We start from the raw sequence: 26,602 nt of genomic DNA on the forward strand, positions 1-26,602 counted from the left end.
AACAATAAATATTAATGAATATACTAGAATAACAACTAGATCAGCAACTTGTTTAGATAACATCTTAACAAACATAAACAGTGGGATAGTTGGTTGTGGAATTGTGGACCCATGTATCTCTGATCATCTTGCTCAATTTATTAACTTAAAAATAAAATCTGAAAAAAATCATAGTGCAATTACATACACAAGACGTATAACGAGTAATGGCATACTGAAGTTGAAACATTCGTTAAATAACGTTGATTGGTCTTTAGCTATTTCTCTCAAAACAGCAACAGAATTAGCTCAATTTATTACTGAAATGTATCAAAAGTTAACTGAAATCAATTTTCCATTAAAAAAATTGCGAAGTCAGAATAAAGCTCCAATTTCTTGGTTTGATGATGAATTAAAACTTATGCGAGAACATCTTTCCACAGTCAAGGTAATTGCTGACGTTACAAAAAATTATAGTGAATATAATAAGTTTAAGAAGCATTATAGATCAACAATATCATTAAAGAAAAAACTAGCTTATGGGTATTTCTTTTCAAATTCTGAAAATATATCTCGTGACAGTTGGAAAGTTATAAACTATCACAGAAATAAAGGTCAAAATAAAAAAGTTAGTCCTAGTACGATCTCATCAAACGATTTCAATAATTACTTTACTTCAGTAGCTAAAAATATTAGAGGTTCTTTCAGTTCTACAAATGAAAATGTAGCTATAGATATTTTGAAAGATGTACACTCTCCTTGCCACTCTTTATTTTTACTACCTGTTACTGATATTGAAATCAGAAATGTTTTGCGTGGCTTGAAAAATTCACATTGTACAGATTTTTATTTTTTAAACAAAAAAATAATTGTCGAAACTATTGATATTGTTATTGACAAATTAGTTTTACTTTATAATAATTGCCTTACTGAGGGGATTTTCCCTGATGTACTAAAAGTAACAAAAGTGTTGCCACTATTCAAAAAAGGGTCTTTAGATGAAATTGGAAATTACCGTCCCATCTCTATCATTCCCATTTTCGGTAAAATTTTTGAAAGCATTCTTAATACTCGTTTGATAGAATATCTAGATAAACACAAAATACTTCACTGTAACCAATATGGCTTTAGAAAAAAGTGCAGCACTACACAAGCTATACAGAAAATTGTGAGAGATATAGTCGACGGCATGGAGGAAGGTCATTTCGTGTCTTTGACATTGTGTGATTTATCCAAAGCTTTTGACTGTGTTTCGCATAAATTAATGTTGGAAAAACTGCATAAATATGGTATAAGGGAACCACTCTCAATCTATTTAGATCTTATTTAACAAATAGAAAACAGGCAGTTTTTCTTAATAATAGCTATTCTGATTTGAACACGGTCGAATACGGGGTTCCTCAAGGTTCAATACTAGGACCCACTTTGTTTCTTATTTATCTGAACGATCTATTTCACTACACTTTTCCCATAAAATGTGTGTGCTTTGCAGATGATACCACTCTCATAAATACTGACATTAATCATCATAATTTGAAAATTAAAATAGATAGTGATACTCAGAAAGCAAAAAACTGGTTTTTGCATAATGGTCTGAAGCTAAATGAAGACAAAAATCAGAATTTGATGTTTAGTTCTGACCGGAAGTATTTCTTAGGAAATAGTGTTAAACTCTTAGGAATTTTCCTAGATGATAATTTGGACTGGAGTGCTCATACAGACTACTTAAGTTCTAAACTTGCTACAACTATATTTTTGATACGCAACTTAGTTTTTATGATCCCTAAAAGTACCCTTAAAATGATCTACTTTGCACTGTTCCATAGCCATTTAAAGTACGGAATAACTGTTTGGGGTGGCTCTTGTCACGCAGACAGAATTTTTAAGTTACAAAAGAAAGTAGTGAGGATACTTGCTGGAGCAGAGTATAAGGAACACTGTAAACCTTTATTTCAGAAGTTAGGTATTATGTCACTACCTTCACTCTATATATATGAGACGCTGATTGAAATTCATTCCAACAAAAGTAAGTTTAACATAAACTCCAACTTCCATGATCACCATACAAGATCGAGTAATGCTATTAGAGCACAACGTTTTAGGTTGACGAAAAGTATAAAAAACTCAACTGATGTTAGTTTGTACAATTTTTTGCCAGATGAAGTAAAAAGTCTTCATTTACAGTCGTTTAAAAATAAAATAAAATCACACTTTTTAAAACATTGTTTTTACACAAAGACAGAGTACTTAGGTACCGCTTATAATACATTATAATAAGTACACTAGTTTGGTCAGGGTTTTTTTGCCGATTATGACGATATTTCATGTTTTTAAGTTTATTTCATGTCTTTACGTTTTTACATAGTGTGTTAAATTTTTTGTTAGTACCTGTTTGTATATCTGTTCATTATAATTTATAATATTTATCTTTTAATTAATGTTGTCAAAATTTTATAATGTAGGTACGTACTCTTTTGACTTGTCAAAAACAAAAGAAATTTTGTATATTTGATGAAATAAATTCTATTCTATTCTATTCTATAAACATCAAATATTCAAGTAAACTCCTAAATATTATTAAGTCAATATACGTACCAATTTTTTTTACTAAAATGATTTAGTCTTTATTGTTCACACTATCATCTTCATCGCTGGGGTCACCGTTAATTGTTATTATATGATTGGGTTTATTTCGTTAATTTTATTTTCACGAATCCACCAATCCTTAATTAATTTTTCGCAGTTGGATATACAGTTCCGCCATACTTCTGGAGTTGCAATTATTGAAAGTGCTTCTCGCCAAGTTTCCCAAACCGCTTCGTCAGTATAACCACTAGGACCAATATGGTTGTCGTAATATTGTTTTGCTGTTCCCCATATATTTTCGATGGGATTAAACTGGCAGTGGTGTGGTGGAAGATGTAAAACTTGATGCCCGTAACTTTCAATAACTTGAACCACCAGAAAGATTTTTGGTTTCGCATGTTCTTTTGCCAAACGTAACAATTCAGACTTTAATATAAGCTGTGGAATAGATATGCGTTCATTTGTTAGCCATTCTTTAATTTTATCTACATTCCACGAATTTGCTAGACTTTTGTTTAGTATTTCTGAATGGTAAGGCGCATTGTATAAAATAATTACGCTGGGCTCACTTAATCCGGGAAGAAGTTTTTCACGCAACCATTTCACAAACATTTCCGTGTTCATGTTGTCATGATAGTCACTGTTTTTTTTATGTATCCTGTAGCACCTTTTATATATCCTGTCTTCCCTCCCGCGTGCAGAAATATATGTCGCTTCCCATCTCCACTAGTATGCTTGATCGATTTTATGTTGTCATCTTGCCATATTCTCTTGGTAGCACCCTTAGAAAATATCCATGTTTCGTCTAAATATACAAAAGTTGACTCTTTTTCTTTAAATTTGTTATATTTTCTCAGAAACTCAATTCTCTTGTGTACAACAGAACTTCTTTCACAAAGCGCTTTTCTGTTATCCTCTTTTTTAAATTTGAATCCTATGTTATGTAGGACTTGCCATAAACTTGTTCTGCCGATGTCACCAAATTCCCCCTATTCTCATTTAAAAATGTCATCGATTACGTCATCACACCCAGATGGATGACGACACTAGTATGATATGTATGCCAAAATATAATTTAAAAACAAAAATCGGCCTCTTTCGGGATTTTCCCTAATGTCATCGGTTTACGAAATAACAAATTTATTCCTTTCATTTGCACCCTACTGTATATACGAGTAGATGCAAAATTTATTAAATGCATTAACATTATTTAGTGGTGGCCGCATATCGAAATAACTACTCTGTGATAGACCACATAATGGACTAATTAAACATCTAGGATCTAACAACATCACGAGAAAAACCAAATGCAAAATATACAAAACCCTGATAAAACCGGTCCTTATATATGGATCAGAGACATGGACATTGTCGAAAAGCGATGAGAACTTATTAGGTACGTTTGAACGAAAAATTCTCAGACACATATCGATACATTTTTGGCAAAGTAACGTAAGTGACATTTTTGGCGAAAATGTTTTTCCATTAAACTAACCCTATTATTGTTTAGAAGGTACGGCCAAAGTGTAGTAAGCCTAGAATTACTTTAAACATAATATAATATGTATAGGCTTACTACACTTAGGCAGTACCTTCTGAACAATAATAGCGTTAGTTTAATGGAAAAACATGATTTTCAAAAATGTCACTTACGTTACTTTGCCAAAAATGTATCGATATATAAGGAAGTGAAAGAAAATGACGTATGGCGCAGAAGATATAATTTTGAACTATACGCAGAATACAACGAATCTGACGTCATAACATCCATAAAGATCGGACGTCTGCGCTGGATAGGCCATGTTGAACGGATGTTGGAGACCGAAACACCAAAACATATAATGAGGCAAACACCAGTAGGGAGAAGGTCAAAGGGAAGACCCAAACTTAGATACATGGAACAAGATCTGAAAACACTTGAGATTACCCACTGGAAGAACAAAGCAAGGAACAGAACAGAATGGAGGAAATTCTTAGAATAAGCCAGGACCCAAAAAGGGTTGTCGAGCTACTGATGATGATGATAGACCACATAACGAATTAGCTACTCTGCTCTAGACCGCATATTGGATGGTAGACCGCATATCGAATCGGCACTAATCTATATATTTTTTCGTATTTAAAATATTACTTGCGGGTGAATCCTAATTGTTCTTTTAGTCAAGGAAGTTTCTTCTAATTTAGTACATATTAAGTTTTTGCTAAGAAAGGTATTTCTAACAATAAGGGTGCATTGTATTTTATTATCCATCTTATTATTTTTCCTTAAGTTATCTTGTTTATTAAATTTTAATCAAAAAATTACTAAAAATGTAATAATTAAATAGATATTGACCCTCTACGCACCCGAGGTCTACGCTTAACTGGTATACCTAAAATATTACAATCGACCTGCCGATTCGTTTGTTTCTTTATTAATCCCTAACCGTTGTAAGTCAACCGAATAGACAACTTTTTTTATTTGCGTACACGTTAGCGTGTACCTAGACACAGCGGATTTTTAGTTAAGTTAAAACCAGGTTTATTCATAATCCTCAAACCAGGAGAAATTAAATGTGTTAAGTTAAAAGTGAAAATTATTCTGGCCATGGTGTATGTATGTATAGTGATGTTGAAAAAGTAACAGTTACTTTTACAGAAAAAGTACTCGTTACTTACGAATACCGAAAGTACCGATTACTATACAGAGAGGCAAATCGTTACTTTGATTACTCTGATTACTTCGTTACTTTGTACCAATCGTATCAGAGCGGGTAACGACTATTGTATCTACAACCAGTACACTTGATTACTTTCTATAAAAAAAAATACCAATCGTATCCTAGCGAGTAACGGACGGGACCGGTATTTTACGAGTGTTATGGAATATCGTTATCGGTATGAAGCGTTTTAATGGTGTGACAGAATACCTATACAAAATACCTTCCTACTGAGAAATACGATTCTCGATATGATTATCGGTACTCGAATACAAAAGTAACAAAAGTAATCATATAGTAATATAAGTAGCGAATACTGTAAATGATTACTTTATACAAAAGTAACGATTTATCCCTTAAACTGATCTGTGAAGGTCGTTGTTATATCGAAATACCTATACAAAATATCTACCTACTGAGAAATACGATTCTCGATATGATTACCGGTACTCAAATACAAAAGTAATCATAGTAATCCAAAGTAACGAATACTGTAACTGTAAATGATTACTTTATACAAAAGTAACGATTTGTAACGAATCCTCGAAAGTAACTATAATCAACATCACTAATAATAATTCCTTTGCAATGCCCCTACAGTGTAGGCAACCACAACCGACGTTAATATTGTTTTTCTTTATAAAATTTTCAATTTTCATTATTTTCAATTAAAGCCAGTTTATTTATAATCCGCAAACGAGGAGCAATTAGGTGATATGGTTATTTATCAATTTTACGGCTTATTATACCCAGAAAATGAAAGTTTATTCGAAATCTCAATTTTTTATTTGGTTATATCTCGAAAACGGAAAATCCGCAAATGAAATTTCGAATGGAGGGAATGGAGATATGGTCAGAGCCGGCCCGAGGGCCGTGCGAGCCGTGCGCACGCACAGGGCGCCAAGGGTTTGGGGCGAATTTCCTTCCACCCCAAAAAAAATTAAAATGCGATAAATTATTAAATTATGTCAATTTTTTAAGCCAATTATTCTTTCATTTATAATGAATTAGTAATATTTCAGAAAGCCTTAGTAAGTTTTAATTTTTTATAGACAAATAATTTCTATGTTCAGAATCATCCAGGAGGTCTACAATTTCTTCGCAGGATTACCACATCGTTGGGATGTTCTGAAACAACACTTAACAAACTTGACCCTGAAACCTTTGAGTGAGACTAGGTGGGAGAGTCGAATTAATGTGGTTGTGCCACTGATATATCAGCTTGGGGAAGTCTATAACGCGCTTTTTGAATGTAGTCAAGACCAAAAAAGGCTAGACGGATATGCAAGAAATACAGCTACAAGTTTGGCCAAAAAGTTGAAAGATTTCCGATTCATCTGCTGCTTAGTAACGTGGCATATGATTTTGTTTAACATAAACGTCATACGCAAGAAACTTCAAGAGGTTAACATGGACATAGCAAACTCTCTTGCTTTGATTTCTTCAACGAAGCAATTTTTTCAAGAAACAAGGAGTTGTACAAGATTTAACAGAATATTAGTCGATTGCAGGGAAGTGGCCGAAACGATTGAAGTTGACCCAGCATTCCCTAAAGAAAGTGAACTGCGGCCGAGAAAAAAGAAGAAAATGATTTCTTATGAATCAAGTGATGAAACAGTTCTTGATCCTGAGATCGTGTTCAAAACTAAATTCTTCTACGCGGTCTGGGATCAGTGTATTTCTTCTCTAGGAGACAGATTTGAGCAGCTTCAAAACTATCACCAACTGTTTGGATTTCTACATTCAAAGACCACAAGTGATGACAAAACCTTATTAACATGCTGCAAAGACCTACACTCTCACTAATGGCCAGCACAGTGACAATGATAGTCTTCAACTATATTCTGAATTTAAACTTGTCAAAAACATGATTCAGAATGTCGAAAAAGAACACAAAGGCAAAATCAAAGGCCCAGTTGACATGTTGAGCTACTTAGCAGACAACGGATTTGTGGAGAACTTTCCTAACCTGTGTGTAGCACTGCGAATCATCCTTCTTACTTTCCCAGTGTCTGTCGCGAGTGGAGAAATAAGGAGTTTCTCCAAGTTGAAAATAGTAAAAAATTATCTGAGGTCTTCCATTTCGCAAGACAGATTGGTGTGACTAGCTTTGATTTCAGTTGAGTTTGCAGTGCTCGATGCAATATTGATGTTAATGCAATTGTAAATGAGTTTTCCCAGAGAAAATCTAGAAAAGTTAACTTTGTTCAACTTAGCCTATAACATAAAAACACAATGTCATGTCTCATTGCCTTACAAGGCCTACCACTTTATGTCCAAAGCTCAACATTGTTATTTTCAAGTTTAATTCATTTTAAAGCTTAATTCTTATTAATTTAAAACTATTTTTTCATTGATAAATAACCATAGTCATTAAATTTGTATAACCATTTTCGAAACTGTATTCAGGACTTGTAAATAAAATCTAATTGTGTATAACTTGTCAACTTAAGTTCAAATAAAACATGATACTTACAACCTTACTTTTACAACCATGATTTTACTATAAAGTTGAACTTTTGAATTGCCCCCTCGGGAGGGGGGGGGCGCCAAAATAGTAATTCGCACGGGTGAAATATTACCTACGAGCCGGCTCTGGATATGGTGGATAATACTTTTGCTAATACAGTGTAGGCCCACCAAAATGGAAATCTTTTTTCTTCGGAAAATTCTTAATTTTTATGATTTTTAGTTAAAAGTTAAAAATTTTAGTTTAGTAAAAAGGTATATTCATAATCCTCAAACGAGGAGGAATTAAAAGATATGATTATTTAGTGGTTTTATAGCTTTTGATATTTACAAAAAGGAAATAAACACTTTGGTGCGGCGCCGAAAATTTTCATTTTTTATAACTCTAAAACGGAAAATCCGCAAATGAAATTTCGAATGGAGGGATTTTCTTACGTCAGAAGCAATTATTTTAGATATGCATTACATACAGATAATACTTTTGCAAATACAGTTTAGGACCACCAAAATGGAAAATTTTTTTCTTCGGAAAATTTTTAAGCTTTATGATTTTTAGTTTAAACCAGGTCTATTCGTAATCCTCAAACCAGAAGAAATTAAATGATATAGTTATTGTTATTTTTATAGCTTTTAATAAATATCCCGATAATGGAAATATATACTTTGGCGCTGTCCCGAGAAATTTCATTTTGATATAACTTAAAAATGGAATATCCGCAAATGAAATTTCAAAGGAGGGATTACCTTTAAGTCAGGAGGAGTTATTTTGACTATAGTACATACTACTTTTAGCCTTACAGTTTAGGTTTACCAAAAGTGAAAATTATTCTGGCATTCCTTTGCCCCTACAGTATAGGCAACCAACATTAATCGTTTTTCCTTTATAACATTTTCAATTTTCACAATTTTCAATTAAAACCAGTTTATTCATAATCCGCAAACGAGTTGCAATTTTTTGATATGGTTATTTACGCCCGGTTTCATAATCAGTTAAAGTGGACTTTAAGTTTTAAGTTGGTACCCTTGTCAATGCAATTCATATGGGTAAATGTCAACGTTAAAGTGAACTTTAGTTAATGTTCACTTTAAGTTGATTATGAAATCGGGCGTTAATAGGGAGTTTTTGTTGCTACGTAACGTACGCATCTCCGTATACGTAAAGCCACTAACGTGTCGTAGAGGATGAACGTTAAAATAGGTAGTTTTTGTGACTGCTTTAACGTAACGTAAAGCAAATCGTAAAGTAATTTTTAAATTCCGTTGACATTAAAAAAATAAAACAATGTTCACACAATATACAATTAATATACAAATGTAAAAAAAGATAAATGAATGATGAAATTGTATGGTTTTTATTGCTTCTATTTAAATATAAAAATATTATTTTTCCTTAGGTTAAAATTTTTTTATTTTTGTTTATACCTACTTTTTAGTTGTAAATTATTGTACCTACATCAGAATTCCAGTATAATGTAAATAGTTTGTTCATATTTATTTGAAAATTTTACAGAAATTAGGTCATTTGTTTATCAAGTTATTAATTGTGGTGATCACAGTATTTCTTAAATTAATACAAGATTTGTTTGTTTTGCTTTATTAATAGACAACTTGAAAACAATAAAATTTTAAATATATTATGAAGTTCCAATTTCCAATTACAAACACAGAATAATTTTACTCAATTAGACTAAACCAATAACCAATATAACCTTAAATATTTATAAACGGGTAGTACGCTGATGAAATGTTCATTTGGTAGCCATTGGTAGGTAATCGCCAATCGGGCAAGATCCTCGTGTGCATTCGGTGACTTTCGTCTCGATAGGGATGCGTTCTCACGTACGTATCAGAGCGCTACTTTAGGTAATACGCATCGAGATACGGGAGTTCAACCATTAATGCGCAAGCGTATATGTCAAAAAGATGGGTTACGTTTACGTATTTGTGTGCACAAAAACTCCCTAGTGACTTTACGGCATTTTATACCCTGAAAATCGACATTTATTTTTAGCGCTGCGCCGAAATCTCCACTTTTGATTTGCTTATATCTCGAAAACGGAAACTCCGCAAATGAAATTTTGAATGGTGCAATTATCCGCAAACGAGGTGCAATTTTTTGAGCTATGGTAGAAGTCAAAATAACGACTTAAAAAAAAACCGTTTCGCTAACTTTATGACGCTCTACTACTCTGCTCTGGGTCTGTCACTGGTAACGTCACTTTGACGTAAAAAGTTGACAGTTATCAGTTGTCATTTCTCGATTTCTATGTTATGGTTGATTTCTAAGATTATTTAAAAATGCTTCTGTGAAATATAAATCAGTATTTGTTCGAATTTCATTTTTAGTTTTTATTTTTTTATAAATAATGAACCAAAATAAAAAATGTCAAGATAGGACTAAAAGACCATATGTGAAATCAACAAGTAATTGATAAATATAAATTGTCTAGCAGGATATTTTAGTAATATATGTTTTAGGAAGTCCCTCACCAAAAACAATGGAAATTGATATGGACAATGAAAATTCTCCTCTTCCAATAGCTTGTACTCAAGAAACCAATGAAAATGTCGATGTAGTATGGGATTGGAACTCACCACAAGCAAAAAGACATCCCAGAAAATGCCAAAAAAGATTACTAGTACAATCTCCTAAAGTGCCTTTAAAAAGACATCCATCCAGTAGTTCTGCACAGGATTTAGAAAAGTTGAGAGAGGAATTACAGGTAGTTATTTATATAATAATAAAATTTATTACATATCGTTGGCTTAGTGTGAAAACCTATCTCATTGTTTTTCGAAAATGGCATTGTGGTGGTTTTAGTTTGAAAACCTTGTATCTCACGATTTACAACTGTTAGAAAAAATTCAAATACACTAGACTATTTTCTACAGCCGAAAAAAGAAACCACATATATCAACTGCTCTCTTGATTTAGTGTGAATACCACGTATATTTATAACCAAGAATTTGGTACTTAATTTGGAGTGTTTGTTTGAGAGATTCGACTTGCAGAAATGTTTTTTGTGGACAACAAAAGATAGTCCGGCATATAGAAACATTTTATGAACTTTAAATCAAAAGATTTGTATTGTATCGACCTAGTATTTGGAGATGTGCAATAAGCTATGAAAAATGAAAACCTCGTAAATAATAATAAACACAATCTCATTCGAGATGAAAAACACCTATATCAAGATATACGAGGTTATCATAGTTACTTGGACAAAGGCTCTATATACTGCAAGGGTATTTACGTGTTTTTCATAGTTAATATTTGTATTTCCAATTTATTTTTTTTTTATTTATTTATTTACGGCATCCATTTACAAGTTTTACACACAACAAGACTTTTACAAGTTACACCTCAACAATAATAAATTATTAAAATAATAAACACATCAGAATAATACAAACAAACATATTGTAAGAACAATACAGAACTACAACAAACTTATTGTAAGATACCCCTTAGTTGTTTTTTGAACAAACCAATTTTGGAGTCAAAAATATCCATTTGTCTTGGCAGGCTATTAGCACTCCGAACCAATCGTGTAGTTGGTTCATTTATACCAAAATTAGTGTGGTGAAATGGCACTGAAAAGATTTCTGATTGTCTGTTGCTTCTACTAGGAACTTAAAGATTAATAAGTGATATCAATTGAGGACAATCTATGAAAGCATTAATAACTTTGTGTAGGAAGCATAAATCTAACAATGTCCTCCTTGACTCAAGTGTTGGTAAATTTAGACTATCTCTTACCCACTGATAGTCATATTCCTCTCTCCTGTATCCACTCTTATAAGCTGCTACCCTCAAAAATTTATTTTGGACTCTTTCAATATGTTCAATGTAACAGTTGTATGATGGGGACCATACAACTGATCCAAACTCTAGAATGGGCCTAACGAGACCACAATAAAGTTTTCTAAATGTGAACAAAGACAGGTCTACAGATGTGCGTTGGATAAATCCCAGTACTTTCATCGCCCTGTTTGTTACTTGATTGATGTGGCATGAGAATGACAGTTTACAGTTTGGTGTCTAACCAGATTCCCAAATCTGATACTTCATTTTTAGAGGCTAATGGCAAGTTATTAATATAATAAACGAATGTAATTGGATTTCTTTTCCTCGAGAACGTCATTTTATGACATTTGTTTACATTAATTTAATAGCAACATTTAACACTTTTAGCTCTGGGCCAATATCAGATCTTTAACTCAATGTGCTCGAATTAAAAATATGTAATGTATTTTTGTTTTAAGGTTATATTATACAGAAAATCAGTTTTTTGCCTCTCTCGTAAAATTGTAATTTAATGAGATACGAGGTTTTCACACTATGCCATCGATATATGTAGGTACATAAAAGTTTTAAAATATGTACAAAGCAAGTCAATGATATTGTTTTAAAATTATGACAATACTGCCGTGCTTAGCAAAAACGCCGTATCTGCAGAGACATCACATTCGAGTAAAATCGAATTTAGTTTAAGAATTCGTATACATTTACACAGGATACGACATAAGATGCGGTGTGTTTAATGTGTTTTGGCTTAACTTACGTCATTTTTAGTAAGCAAATAAGATAAATATGTACATTTGGGTTAGAAAAAAGTAAAAATTTCATTTTTTCAGATTTTTTCAGATACGGCATTTTTGCTAAGCACGGCAGAATACTTCTTCTTTTCGCATCATAACCCTGGGTGGGTCTTTGCCTGTCTGGCTATGTCTTTTCATTCAGATCTCTCTTCCACATCTTCCAACCATCTCGTCCTGGGTCTTTCTTTCTTTCGCCTTCCTACTGGCTTCCACTGTAATATTTTCTTTGTCGTTTTCATATCTTCTTATTGCTGAACATGTCCCAGCCATGACAGCCTTTGACTTTTGTGACGATAATATAATTTTATCATCTAGAGTATGCCAATGAATTAAGTAAAACATGTTTTTATACAGTCTCAGACGATATAGAAGACAGAACGAAAAGCCTAGTTGATTATTATATAACAACAACGAGGTATAAGTGGCTGTCAGTCCCTGCCCGGGTCATTCTATTTGATGCTCCGGGTAACAAAATTCAGTCAAAGACAAAGGTTTGCTATTTAAGACATTTTTATTTAGAATCAAAACATACAAAAGATTAGATAATTAGCCTTAATTACTCGTTAATTTCGTTAATAAAATATATTTATAAGCATCAAACTTTCGGTTGGGGTCGATGTACCTATAAGGATAGGTAAAAGGAAAAACCGTCGGATTCATTCAATGCACCAAAACGACGGGGAAAATGGTCGGGATAACTCACTTCTTATACCTCGTTGTTGTTTATTATTCTTCAATCAATGCTCCAAGAATAATAATCAACTAGGCTTTTCGTTCTGTCTTTTATATCATCACAAGTCACACTTTTCACAAATCTTACAATATCATAATTCAGTTCATTAATCTTGTCGTTTCTCCTAATTCTCCATGTGCTGTCTTCCTCTTTCACCAGGCCATATACTTTTCTCAGTATCTTTCTCTCGAATGTCCTGAGTTGGGCTTCATCCCTTTTCGTCATCACCCAGGTTTCACAACCATAGGTCACCACGGGTCTAACTAAGGTCCTGTAGATAGGTAGTCATTTTGGTTCTTTTGTCTAATGATTTCGATGTCATCAATCTGTTATTAGTATTATAGTATGTATGATTTCCACTTCAAGATAATTGCAGATAGAGGTCTATCTACCGATAAGGTAGATCATTGCCTTTTATTGCATAAATTAGAATGTTTTGGTGTGAGTGGTAAATTTCTTTGCTGGTTGAAAACTTACTTGCGGGACAGGTCTTATGTGTCAAACTGAATGGTTTCACTTCTAATGAGTATTTTCCACTCTCAGGAGTGCCTCAGTAGTCCCACTTGGGACCTTTATTGTTTGCAGTTTTTATTGACAATGCTATTAAATCATTGACTGACTGCGAAGTGTTGGCATATGCCGATGACATAAAGTTTTGTTCTGTTCGGGATTACTCAGATTGTGCTAGGCTACAAAAATCTCTCGACTTATTTGCAAATTGGTGTGATAATAACAGATTAGTCATTAATCGTGACAAGTGTCAGATTATCCAGTTTCATCGATCAGTGGAAATGGTAGATTTTGATTACAATTTGGATGGCTTTTTGATTGAGAGAGTCACTAGCGTCAAGGATCTTGGTGTCATTTTTCAGAGAGACTTATCCTTTAATTTGCATATTGATTTTATTAGTAATAAGGCTCGTAGGCAGCTAGGGTTTATTAAGAGGCATACAAGGGATTTTCATAACATTTCTTCGCTCAGAATTTTATACTGCTCTCTGGTCCGATCTCAACTTGAAAATTCCACTATAATCTGGTCGCCCTTTGTCCAATCCTCTGTTCAAAAGTTGGAGAGAGTACAAAGACGGTTCTTTATGCACTGTGCCTTTAAATTACACAGACCTTATTCATATTCTGATATGATGAACTTGATCCTCTGTCTACTAGACGAGTTAATTTCGATTTCATCTTCATTTTTAAATTGGTTAAGGGAATGATACATTCACCTGAACTGCTTCAATTGGTTTGTTTCCACATTCCTTCCCATGTCCTTCGTGAGAATACACTATTTCATATTCCTTTTCAACGAAATAATTATTCTGTGAATATAGGTCTGGTCAGACTTCTTGTTCATGCTAATCGGTTGCCTCATGAGACAGATTTTTTTAACTTGTCCTTAAGAGGATCGGTACGTATCTTCGGCAGCAATGCTATTCAAATGGGGATTCATTTTTTTCGAATCCTGAGAAAACTAATAAGTATTTTTGAACAATTTAAATGCAGAATGAAAGATTACGTTATTAGCGAGGGCCGAAAGTCCCTAATAACTTCTATAATGTTTATTTTAATAAGTTACAGGAGTGAGAAACTAAGAGAAAATTTAGTGTTATTTTTAATTTCAAATATCTCATTCAAAATAAACTTTTTGAAGATATTCTTCTTTAGCGGCGATTCGATTGAGGGTAAAATTGTACATAAATCTGCGCGCCTGCGCACACAGACAGCATGTAGTTCATTGCTAATCTTTCAAGATAGGTATGTATGTATCTGTAACCGTGCAAATAAGTCATTAAAAGAATATATTAGTGTTTTTAGTAAATGTATTATTTATTAATTTATTATAATTTTTGTGTTTTTGGATTTGCGTTTCTCTGTAGTAAAATAATAAAATATTATGTAGGCATAACAATTTTACACTAATTGTCGCCGTGTTGTGTAATTATATCCGAAACTTACACGTCAATTACAAGGACCTCGCTGGAGTAGTTGGTAGGGCGTTAGCTCCGAGATTGGAAGGACGCGGGTTCTAATCCTGGGCGATTCATATTTTTTTTTATTTTTGGTTGTTTTAATAAAAATTTTTTTGAAAGTGGTAGATAAGAAAGTTAGTTTAATTTTTAAACAAAATACAAATAACCTGTTAAGTATATTTACTTCGTTTTAATTACCTATATAATGAAGAATATCTTCTTACGTGCGTACAATTCTAATTTGTTCTGTATGTAATTTATATTATTTATGTTAACTATTTTAACTATTATATTTTATGTGTTATATATATATATATATATATATATATATATATATATATATGACTTATATTTAGTATACTAAATTGTTCCAAAATTTGTAAACAATTGTAACTTTATTGGGCTTGTCCCGTGGAAATAAAAAAACAAAACAAAACAAAGTACACACACATTCTTTTTTATTTATTCTAAGGGACTTTCGGCCCTCTGTAATAATTTAGTCTTTCATTCTGCGTTTAGATTTTTCAAAAATATTTATTGGTTTTTTCAGGATTCGAAAAAATGAAAACAATGTCCATGGTAATATTTTCCAAATCTGTCTTTGTCATACAACGCACTCAGCCGAATAGATTATTGTCAGGATAATGTCAGTCAGACACTGACAATCAGTGACAATTTTAAATATTTGACATGAATCGGGAATATTTTGAGTTGTTGATTAAATAATATTGATAGTGTATACGCCGTGAGCTCGTACGTAGAGGGGATATTTATAAATTCGCTAGCGCCAGTAGTGACAAGTCTGTAAACGTTTACCGTTTGACATAAATGTCAAAGTGATTAATTTAAAATTAACATTAAACACATTAATTATAAAAAATATTAGTTGGTCAAAGCTGTGGTATATATTTTTACCTTAAATATACTTAGTTTTAAATACTGAATTTACGTTTTTTTTTAATGTTCCGTAATATGTAATTATAAATTAATCTATTAATCTTAGCGCTATCTACACGATAATTGTGAAAGTATCCTAAGTAAGAAATTAATATTTCATCAATAGAACGTCAAAATGATTAGCAAAATCTTTAAAAAAATCTATTACAATTTAATTACTTTTTAGCGTTGTAAATATTAAGCGATAACAATTAAATAATAAATTTAAAAATTACCGGTGAAAGTTGAATAGTAATCTGCTTGGAGCGACACCAGCGAAGCTCAGAGCGTATAGTGTATTTGATATATGTATAGTGTATTTGATAAATAATTGATTTAAGACGTGAACTTAATAAAAAGTTATTTATTGTGTATTATTTATGGAAGATAGAAGCAGAGAATACATCAATATATATTCTGTGATCCAAGTATTTTGTTGTTAAAGATGTTCAAAATTGTAAGCGTTCCATAGTAACAATATATTATTAAAAAATCACTTTAACACTTTTCCTCTTTTCTCGATTGAGTATTAGTTTTTGTTGTAGGTACATATAAATTATTACAATCACTGAATACATAGTGAAAAAATTATCAAATTTATTAACTGAATTAATAATTTGCAATTATACAAAAAATAACAGTTATCCAAGAACATTCAAAAGCCATCTCTTTAAGTTAGTTATGACATTGTCAAGTAGAGTGACATTGTAGTAATATTTACATATCCATACCAGTGTGAATTTTACTACACGTAATTTGCCATGTAAAGACAGAAAAGATAGGGATAGCCGTAAAATATTTGCGAATTATGTACCCATGGCCTTAAGTGCCTTTAAACTATCTCTGAAGCGTTAAATTTAATGTAATTCTATGTACATATTTATTTTATGATTTTGTATTTTATTTAGTATTTGTTTGTAATGTTTATAAATGTTGCTTAATTGTATATTTTTTGTCAATGGGCTTGTCCCGTTTATTAACAATAAATAAATTAATTTTGCTACTTATGGAATTCTTCTGACTGATTTCTGTGCCCAGATATGTCAAGGCATTCACACGTTCAATAGTATAGTTATCTATTGCTATATTATTTTCATTCTCAGGGGTTCTCTTGATGGTTATATACTTAGTTTTTGTTTCGTTTATTATTATCCCTCTTTTTTGTGCTTCAGTATCAATTTCCTTGAACGTTTCTATCAGTCGTGTCTTTCCTTTACTAATAATGGCGACATCGTCTGCATATGCAGTAATTTGTACTGTTTTGGTATTTATATGGCCGGTTACATTGGTTTTTCTGATGACTGCCTCAAGAACTAGGTTGAAGAGCATGGTTAAAAGTGCCTCTCCCTGTCTCACCCCCATGTTGATGTCAAACAGGGTAGACAGTTCTCCATCCTATCCAAGATGGCGGAAAGTAAAAATGTGCCGTCACCTCTCTCTATAGTAAAAGAGGTAGATTTTGAAGAGAATACATTTAAATGTTGTCAAACGAAGCCTAATAAAACACTCGTTTGTATAGTATGCGGAAATAGTCATCATATCTCATGTGCTGTGAAAAACAAAGTGAAATTCTTCAAGATAGGGGATTCGCGTGTAATCTGTTGCCAAAATAGTGATGGACAACCCATCGAATCATTTAGTGCCATAGCGATAGAAAATCAGTGGTTAAAAAGGCTGTTAGCTGAAAAAGATGATAAGTACAATTTATTATTAGATAACAATAATCTATTAAAATCAAATAATGAACATTTGCTAGAAAAATTAAATTTATTGAAATCAGAAATAACCAGAACCAAAATCTCACAAACGCCCAACACAACTGCTAATGAGGGTTTAATAAAAACTCAAGGTAATGAAGATAAGACGGCCAGTGTCCAGTCAACGAATTCTAAATACAAAACAAACAATGAAACTGACTCAAATAAAAATTTTAATGATAAAAACACCAAACATGTTAAAAGGAATTCTAATATACAGGGCAATTCAAAAATTACTACAAACGAATTAAATGCACAATCAATGGATATACAAACCAAACAGACATGTGACTACATTACAAATTGAACTGTCGAAAATGAGGAAAGCACAAAAATGAATCTTAATCATATCACAATGAGTTCAGAGAATAAAACGAACGATGAAGGATATCAGATTGTGACAAAAAGACGCAAGAAAATAATGGGAACTGGAATTGGTGATAAGGATTTCCATGGAAAATCCGAAAAACCAGACAAAAAATTGTGGCTATTCATCTCAAAAGTTCCGGATAGTGTAAATGCGGACCACATCAAGAGTTTCATAATAACTAAGACAAACTGCGAGGATATACAAGTAAAATTGTTACCAACTGACCAGAAAAGAAGGGATAATCAATATTTCATGATAGGTGTACTACCTGACTTAAGGGAAGAAATTTACAATCCTGCTTTTTGGCCGAATAAAATTGGCATTGAACGATTTAACTTTAGGTTAGGAAGAAGATTTTTAGATCGTGAGCATCACAATAGAGGTCTGTCAACTGGAGAAGATAGACCAGACTCTTTTTTAGTCAAGTAAATCCAAGAGAAAATAATATAGTAAATGTTATTTTATAGTTAGTATTTTAATGTATCTTGTACTGTGTTTGTACTATACCACGTTGTGTTTTATAAATGTAAACTCATTTTTAAAAACAATAAATTTTCTGTCTCTCTCTCTCTCTGTCTCATCTAATCTAACTGAGGCTTTTGAAACCTGCAACGTCATTTTTATGAGGCTGATATATTTTTTTGGTATACCTAGATTACAGAGGTCTTCCAGCATTTTGTCTCTTTTCACACTATCAAAATCTTGTTTGAAGTCAATATGCATATAATATACATAGAACTATATGCCATATTCATAAGCTTTCTCTTATATTGTTCTTAGTATGAATATGTTTTCCGTAGTGGCTCTATTTGGTCTGAATCTATTTTGATAATCACCAATTATATTTTTGGAGTATTCTGACAATCTATTGTAGATAATGCCAGAAAGGATTTTGTATATTATTAGCAATGTAATTGGTCTGTAATTCTGGCATTCTCCTTTTTGGAGAAAATATCTAAATAATTATTTTTCTTTATTAGAATTAGCAAAGATCTAATCATTATTTTCAAGGATCACTGTATTTAAAAGTTTAATTCAACCCCATTTTGACTACTGTTTAAGTGTTTTATATCTAGGTGATAAAGGATCAATTCAATCATTGCAAATTTTGTATAACAGAGGTATGAGAACAATTCTTCAATGCAATCGATACACACTATGTATTCTACTTTAGGTTGGTTTTCAGTTCGACAAAGGCTTTACTACCCTACTATGGTTTTCATTTTTAAATGAAAGAAAGGAATGTTGCCTGCATATTTTAATGAATATGTTACATTGAGGGGTCTTCATTCATATACCACGAGAAATATTGAAAATTTTTACTTAAAAAAAAACTAATAAACATAGTACAATGACATCCTTGTTTTACAAATGTATGAATGAATTTAACCATCTTCCCCCCAGAGTTAAGAATGCAGTGACAGTTCCAACTTTTAACAAATTACTAAAAACATATGTTTTACCTGGTTAAAAAATCATTTTTAATAAGTCTGTATGTGTTGTATATTGCATGTATTGTATATTGTATATATTACATTTTTATTTAAGCAAATTGTTATATTTATTGTTAGTAGGATTTCTATTTGAATAAAGAATTTAATTAATTTTATATTGGCTGTGTAAGACCAACTGCCCATTACTCCGGCATTTGCTCCTTGGTCCATGCCAACTTTATCAGGTAACGAATTCCTCCCCAGTGTTCGGATCCTCCATATTTCAACAATTCTGCCGAAACTCCGTCCGTTCCTGGTGCTTTTGATCATTTCCATTGTCTGCATTTAGGTTTTTCTCGAAGTATTCTTTCCATCTCATTATAATTTTTTGTTTCTCTGTTAGCAGTTCTCCATCCTTGTTTTTGCATATTGTCAATTTTGGTCTAAATGACTGCGTGCTTTCTTTTATTCTTTTATAGAATTTTCTGCTTTCGTGTCTGTTGTTATGTTCTAGGATTTCTTGTACTTGTTTTTTCAAAGCCTCTCTTTTTTTTCTTCTGCATATTCTAGTCGCTTGTATTCTCTTTTCGTTATAAATTTATCTGCTATTTCTTGTGTTTCTTTGAAGTTGGTTAAGCCTAGCTTGCCTTTTTTCCTCTACTGCAGTTCTGCATTCATCATCATACCATTCCGCATTTATTTGCTTTTTGGCTTTTCCGAGAGTTTCCTCTGCAGATTCCGTTATTATTGTTTTTAATTGTCTCCATTCTTCCTCTGCAGTATCTTCCTCTCTGATTCCGTTAAGTTTTATTTGGAGAGTATTTTGATATTCTTGTGTCTTTGTTGAACTTGTGAATCCTTCAACATTCCATTTTTTACTTTGGCTATTTTTCCCTTTTGCCACTGTCGCGATTTTCTGCCGCAATTTTGCCCCCACAAAATAGTGATCTGAGTCAGAGATCGCCCCGCGATACGTTCTGACATTAGTTATGTTTGTTGCCCATCTTTTTGAGATGAGAATGTGGTCAATTTTATTGGCTTCATTGGTTCCTGGTATTTTCGATATTCCTTTATGGAAATCTTTTCTCTGGAAGTTAGTACTGACAACTACATAATTATTTACTGTTGCAAATTGTGCAACCCTAAGTCCATTTTGACTGCTTTCATTATGCAAGCTATGTTTCCCAAATATGTTTACGAAAGTTTCTTCTTTCCCCAGGTTAGCATTAAAGTCACCTAATGTTATAACAGCATCGTGTCTTTGGATATTATCACATACTTCCTGAAGTTCTCAATAGAATCTTTCAACCTCGTCTTCATCAGCCTCTTCCGTCGGTGCATATACATTAACCATTGTCACGTTATGCAGTTTACCTTTGAGTCTTATGGTGCAAATTTTGTCTGATATTGGTGTAAATGCGATAATAGCTTTTCGCATTCTTTTAGTTACTATAAACCCTACTCCTCTTTCACCTTGTCTCATTTCATTTCCGGAGTAGTATAGTGAGAACTTATTTTTATGGATTTCTCCCTGGATCTTCCATCTATTTCCTGCAGTGCCAATATTTCAACTCCGTATTTTTCAATTTCTTCTGCTATACTTATCATAGCTCCTGCCTTGAAGAGTGTTCGCACATTCCAGGTTCCAAATTTTAAATCCATAATAATGTCTATTTTTCTTTGCCGAGTTCGTCGTTGTGAGATCCGTCCGTTTGTTTCATTAGCCATTGTATTCGCAACAATTTCGTTTTACAGGGAAGGGTTGCTAGCCCTTTGCTCAATCCCCTATTCATCGGAGGACCAAGGCTCCCTTCTTCGTCAGCCCTGGCCCCACCTTCCACTGGGGGTTGGTTACCCAATCTCCAGTGGGGTTGCTCATGTTACCGGTGTGTATCAACTTCTAGGTGAAGATAGGAATTGAGTAGGAGAGGTTGAGTGATGCTAACAGGATACGGCATCATGTATTGCGCTTCACTACCCCTTTACTCACCATGACAATACTTACATAAGTTTAAATATTATATGTAGTTATGATAGTTCCATATAATATTCCTGAAATCAGTTATTGTGTAGGGTCTAGTTTACACAACAAGCTTACTACAGTATACTCACGATTATCCGAGACCCTGGGTTAACCGAGGCTCAAGTCGTAGCTAATGAGTCACAACTGTGAACAGTTGTTATATCGGCTGCTGAGGTCCAGCCGGTATTCTCAGAACGTGGTCACTATCTTATTACTGTAGAAATTTCTGTATCGTGTTTTGTCTACAGTTATTCCTGTTTTAATCCGTGTGAGTTGAGCTATCGTTTTGTTTGCTGTCTTTCAGATCATCAAATTAAGTTAAATTTTTCATAAGATGATTTTTGTGAGTGTAAGTCTTACTGTGCAATATGAGTGGAAAGCGGAAGAGAGTAGTTGTATCTTTGGAAACAAAGGTGAATGCAATTCAAAGGTTAGACAAGGGCGAATCAAAAAAGAAGGTTGCTTCAGATTTAGGTGTTGGATAAGTAACTGTTGGAGATTGGAAGCGCAAGCCAAGTAAAATTGAACAGTGGGTCAACAAGACCATAAAGAAAGGACACCATGAACAAACTTCTAAGGCGTTGTTCTTTTGGTTTTCACAAATGGGAGGATTATGCAGCCCGATAAGTGTTCCAATACGCTAAGCAATACTTGTGCTTTAGTGAGGGATGGATTGTTACACAGTTATCATTATTTACGTGTTTGTCTATCAGTAAAACCAATCTAGGTGTTAACCGAGTTTTTTGAGTATCCGAGGTGGTCGAGTGGAATCGCGAATCTGCTGTATCTCCCTTTATATCATCAAGATATCATCAGATATCTTTAAATGAATTAGGTGGTTAAAGAATTGTATACCAGCATATAAAGCTCCTTAGCCTATGATAAGGGATATCATAGTTAACCTTGTTTCTATTGTCAAAGTTGTGAGATATATTAAACGGTTTAAAGTAGTGCTTCCCTAGTAGTGCTGACGACGCACGTTCCCAATAAAACAGATATTAAAGATGCCATCTGGCCAGTGGCGGATCTACGAGAAGGGAAAATGAGGAAATTTCCCCTCCTAACAAGGTCCAAAATTAAAGAAAAAAATGCTCAAACATAAAAATATATTAGCTGAATGAAACCGAAACCACAGAAAGACAAATTCAACCCAATCAACATGTTAGTTAGGAAAATTAAGGGAACTTAATATGTATAAGTTATTATTTATGTCTATTATGTAATCTGAGCTTATCTTTTTTATGGCTTTTGGTTGGTTTTTCATTGGAAGTTCCCCCCTAAGGCAAATTTCTAGCTCCGCCACTGCCTCTAGCACGAAAAAATCTTTAATTCTAGTCCACAATTTTGAAATGGCACACGGTGGATCTGTCTGACTCCTTCACTATTTCCCATATGTATGCATCTGGTGGCGTTAGTTCTGGTGAGTGGCGATCTCTTAAAATCATCATCCAGTATTCGATGAGACTTCCGGGCCGCATGACAAGTTGTCCCGTCCTGCTGAAACCATTGTTGATTTTAAGTTTGGATCGTTTTCAGGAACTTTTCCGTATGAGCGAAAATAGCACTCCACGATAAAAAAGTTTTCTGCAAAACATAAAACCATCCGGAAGCATCTAACATTAACAAGAAATTCACATATGTTATACCAATGTTCACCAAATATAGCTGAAAGTCTGAAAACGCGTGACGATCATGATGCGCATTCGTCAAAAGACGGACCTCGCTCTCGCACTGACGGTCCAGACCGTTTGCATGGGCGTTCTCACTTCATTGTTAGCGCAGGCAATGGGAATTTCACACTTTCATCTATATTTGGTGCCATCTGGCCAGTGGCGGATCTACGAGAAGGGAAAATGAGGAAATTTCCCCTCCTAACAAGGTCCAAAATTAAAGAAAAAAATGCTCAAACATAAAAATATATTAGCTGACATGAAACCGAAACCACAGAAAGACAAATTCAACCCAATCAACATGTTAGTTAGGAAAATTAAGGGAACTTAATATGTATAAGTTATTATTTATGTCTATTATGTAACCTGAGCTTATCTTTTTTATGGCTTTTGGTTGGTTTTTCATTGGAAGTTCCCCCCTAAGGCAAATTTCTAGCTCCGCCACTGCCTCTAGCACGAAAAAATCATTAATTCTAGTCCACAATTTTGAAATGGCACACGGTGGATCTGTCTGACTCCTTCACTATTTCCCATATGTATGCATCTGGCGGCGTTAGTTCTGGTGAGTGGCGATCTCTTAAAATCATCATCCAGTATTCGATGAGACTTCCGGGCCGCGAGACAAGTTGTCCCGTCCTGCTGAAACCATTGTTGATTTTAAGTTTGGATCGTTTTCAGGAACTTCTCCGTATGAGCGAAAATAGCACTCCACGATAAAAAAATTTTCTGCAAAACATAAAACCATCCGGAAGCATCTAACATTAACAAGACATTCACATATGGTATACCAATGTTCACCAAATATAGCTGAAAGTCTGAAAACGCGTAACGATCATGATGCGCATTCGTCAAAAGACGGACCTCGTACTCGCACTGACGGTCCAGACCGTTTGCATGGGCGTTCTCACTTCATTGTTAGCGCAGGCAATGGGAATTTCACACTTTCATCTATATTTGGTGAACTGTACGGAAAAATACTAAGTACATTTTGGCGCGTCACACATAAAAATTTAAGGCATACGAATTTTAGTACTGTTTATTTTGCTACATACCGTACTACTCTTTTTTATACATATTTTAAAAACTTAAAATTAAAGATGTTAAAAGAACTACTACTTCCCTATAATATGATGTTATATCAAGCTCTTGAATAAAAATTAGAAAAATAAAAGGACTTTACTATAGTGACGTTTTTTTATTTAGTTAATTATGTTTTTATTATGTTAATTAGTTTAATGCTCTGAAACTTTGGTTTCTGCTAGTCCTTGATCTGTAGAACAAAAGACTCAATGGGCGCGTAGCTCCCAAGTTATAAGTACATTTAGGACGTTTTAGTTGGAATAAATTAATTTTCTCGAGAATGAGTGACTCTGGAGATAAATTACGTATCAGGTCGATTTTTATTTTTAAATTATAATTTTTTGGCATATATATCATACTAGTGACGTCATCCATCTGGGCATGATGACGCAATCGATGATTTTTTTAAATAAGAACAGGGGTAGGGTGATAGGTCATTTGAAAGGTTATTCAATTCTCTATTCACTAATATAAACATTAACATAATTATTTATACAGGGTGCCCAAAAATTTTTTTGAATTAAATTAATTGAGACAAAAAGAAGAATGTATATAATTTATTTAATTCGAAATACATTTTACTGCTGTCAGAAAACAGAAAAAAATGTTAATTTGAAAAATAAACATTGCTTTTCGCTTAAATTAAATGTTCAAACTGCTAAGAGGCAGGTGGGTGGCAGCTTTAATATTGAATTTAAGCGAAAAACAATACTTATTTATCTAATAAACATTTTTGCCTGTTTTTTTACAACAGTAAAATGTATTTCGAATTAATACATAATAAACTTCTTTTTGTCTCCATTAATTTAATTCAAAAATATTTTTTGGGGGCCCTGTATAAATAATTATGCTAATGTTTATATTAGTGAATAGATGATTGAATAACCTTTCAAATGAGCTATCACACGACCAATTCTTATTTAAAAAATCATCGATTGCGTCATCAGGACCAGATGGATGACGTCACTAGTATGATATACAGGGTGAGTCACCACTAACGAGACGGAAGATTACTGCGAAATGGTAAAAGATTTGAAAAAATTTTTAAATTAGTAGTTTGTAAGTTGCTAAAATCTACATTTTAAAATTATTTTGAAATATACAGGGTGTCCCAATAAATGGCGGCGTATCAAAGTTATATTTTTTCTTATGGAACACCCTGTATTTTATTGCATTTTTTAATTGTCCGCAAAAAGGAACATATAAAGGAAGGTATAGTTTCATAAGGCTTCCCTATACCTATGTACAGAGTCTTCTGAGCTATGGTGACTTTTCTTAAAATGTAAAGTTTTAAAATAAGGCTTATTGTCAAGTTATTTAAGAAGTTATGAAAAAAATACTTTTACATCTAAATAGTTGGATATTGGTTGAATGTATTCCATGATTAATTATTACACAATTATTTACAGGGTGTTCAACATTTACAGTTTCATTATTGGATTATTCAATGTGTCATATGATGCTTATTTTAAATGGAACACCATGTATATTAATACACCATTATACTAAACGGAGTCACCTCTTTCGAATGGTATATGGATGTCCTATACCTAGGTCTAATAGTTATTGCGTAATTTACAATTATTTAAATTCTTAATCTGTAAATCAAGTTTAAAACAAAATATGTATCTCATTGTATGAATCGTCATTTTATGACAGTACGGTCTGGTAATTATCAAAAATATAAACATCCGTGTATGATATTCAAATTTAATTGTTCCTAAAAATGAATAATCACGTTATCTACGAAAGAGTAGACATGCGGTACTTTGCATTGGGGAGTGTTTGTTAAATTGTATCTTACCTTCTTAAGTTTACGCTCAAAATGATGAACCTGATAGAAGACATCCAAAAAGGACGTTTTTGAGAGATTTCAATAGATTCCGTGCTACTGGTAAGGTTGCATACGGAAAGATGAATAAAAATAAACCAGTTATTTGTGATGAAGTCGAGGAGCTTGATGTCCTGCTTTCTGTTACGGAAAACCCAAATACTAGTAAAGAAAAAATTTCGGGTGAATTGTAAATCAGTCAAACGACTGTTAGAATACTTAAGAGAAACCACTATTATCCATATAAAACTCAACTACACCAGTATTAGACCAAACAGGATTATGATAAATATTTAACTTATCGTGTATGGACTTTAGACTATAGAAGATCCTGATTTTTTTAATGTATTGTATACAGACCAATATACCTACTTTTCATAATAATGGTCTAGTAAATAGACATAATTTTCATTTCATTATGATACAGTAAACAAATATTTATTTCGTACAGTTTAAAAATCGCG

General features: G+C 33.0%; 2 protein-coding genes across 3 annotated transcripts in view; one reads left to right on the top strand and one right to left on the bottom strand.

Annotated features, from left to right (window-relative positions):
• Window positions 1-2,652: 2,652 nt before the first annotated feature.
• On the bottom strand, window positions 2,653-3,189 carry LOC126883723 (uncharacterized). The gene has a single exon (XM_050649386.1). It carries the CDS (start codon window positions 3,187-3,189, stop codon window positions 2,653-2,655), a length of 537 nt encoding a protein of 178 aa, XP_050505343.1.
• Window positions 3,190-9,974: 6,785 nt separating this feature from the next.
• LOC126883198 (uncharacterized) overlaps window positions 9,975-26,602 on the top strand; it is a 28,224-nt gene continuing 11,596 nt past the window's right edge. For both annotated transcript variants that reach the window (XM_050648448.1, XM_050648449.1), the window contains exons 1-2: window positions 9,975-10,157; window positions 10,212-10,456. In XM_050648448.1, coding sequence (XP_050504405.1) covers window positions 10,100-10,157; window positions 10,212-10,456 — 303 coding nt within the window. In that variant the 5' untranslated portion in view covers window positions 9,975-10,099. The remainder of the gene's footprint in view (window positions 10,158-10,211; window positions 10,457-26,602) is intronic.

The sequence above is a fragment of the Diabrotica virgifera genome, chromosome 4 (assembly GCF_917563875.1).
Source record: "Diabrotica virgifera virgifera chromosome 4, PGI_DIABVI_V3a".
NCBI lineage: Eukaryota > Metazoa > Arthropoda > Insecta > Coleoptera > Chrysomelidae > Diabrotica > Diabrotica virgifera.

What these genes read in the sequence shown, in the direction of transcription:
- LOC126883723 (XM_050649386.1), bottom strand. Translation starts at nt 3,189, where the DNA reads ATGAACACGGAAATGTTTGTGAAATGGTTGCGTGAAAAACTTCTTCCC.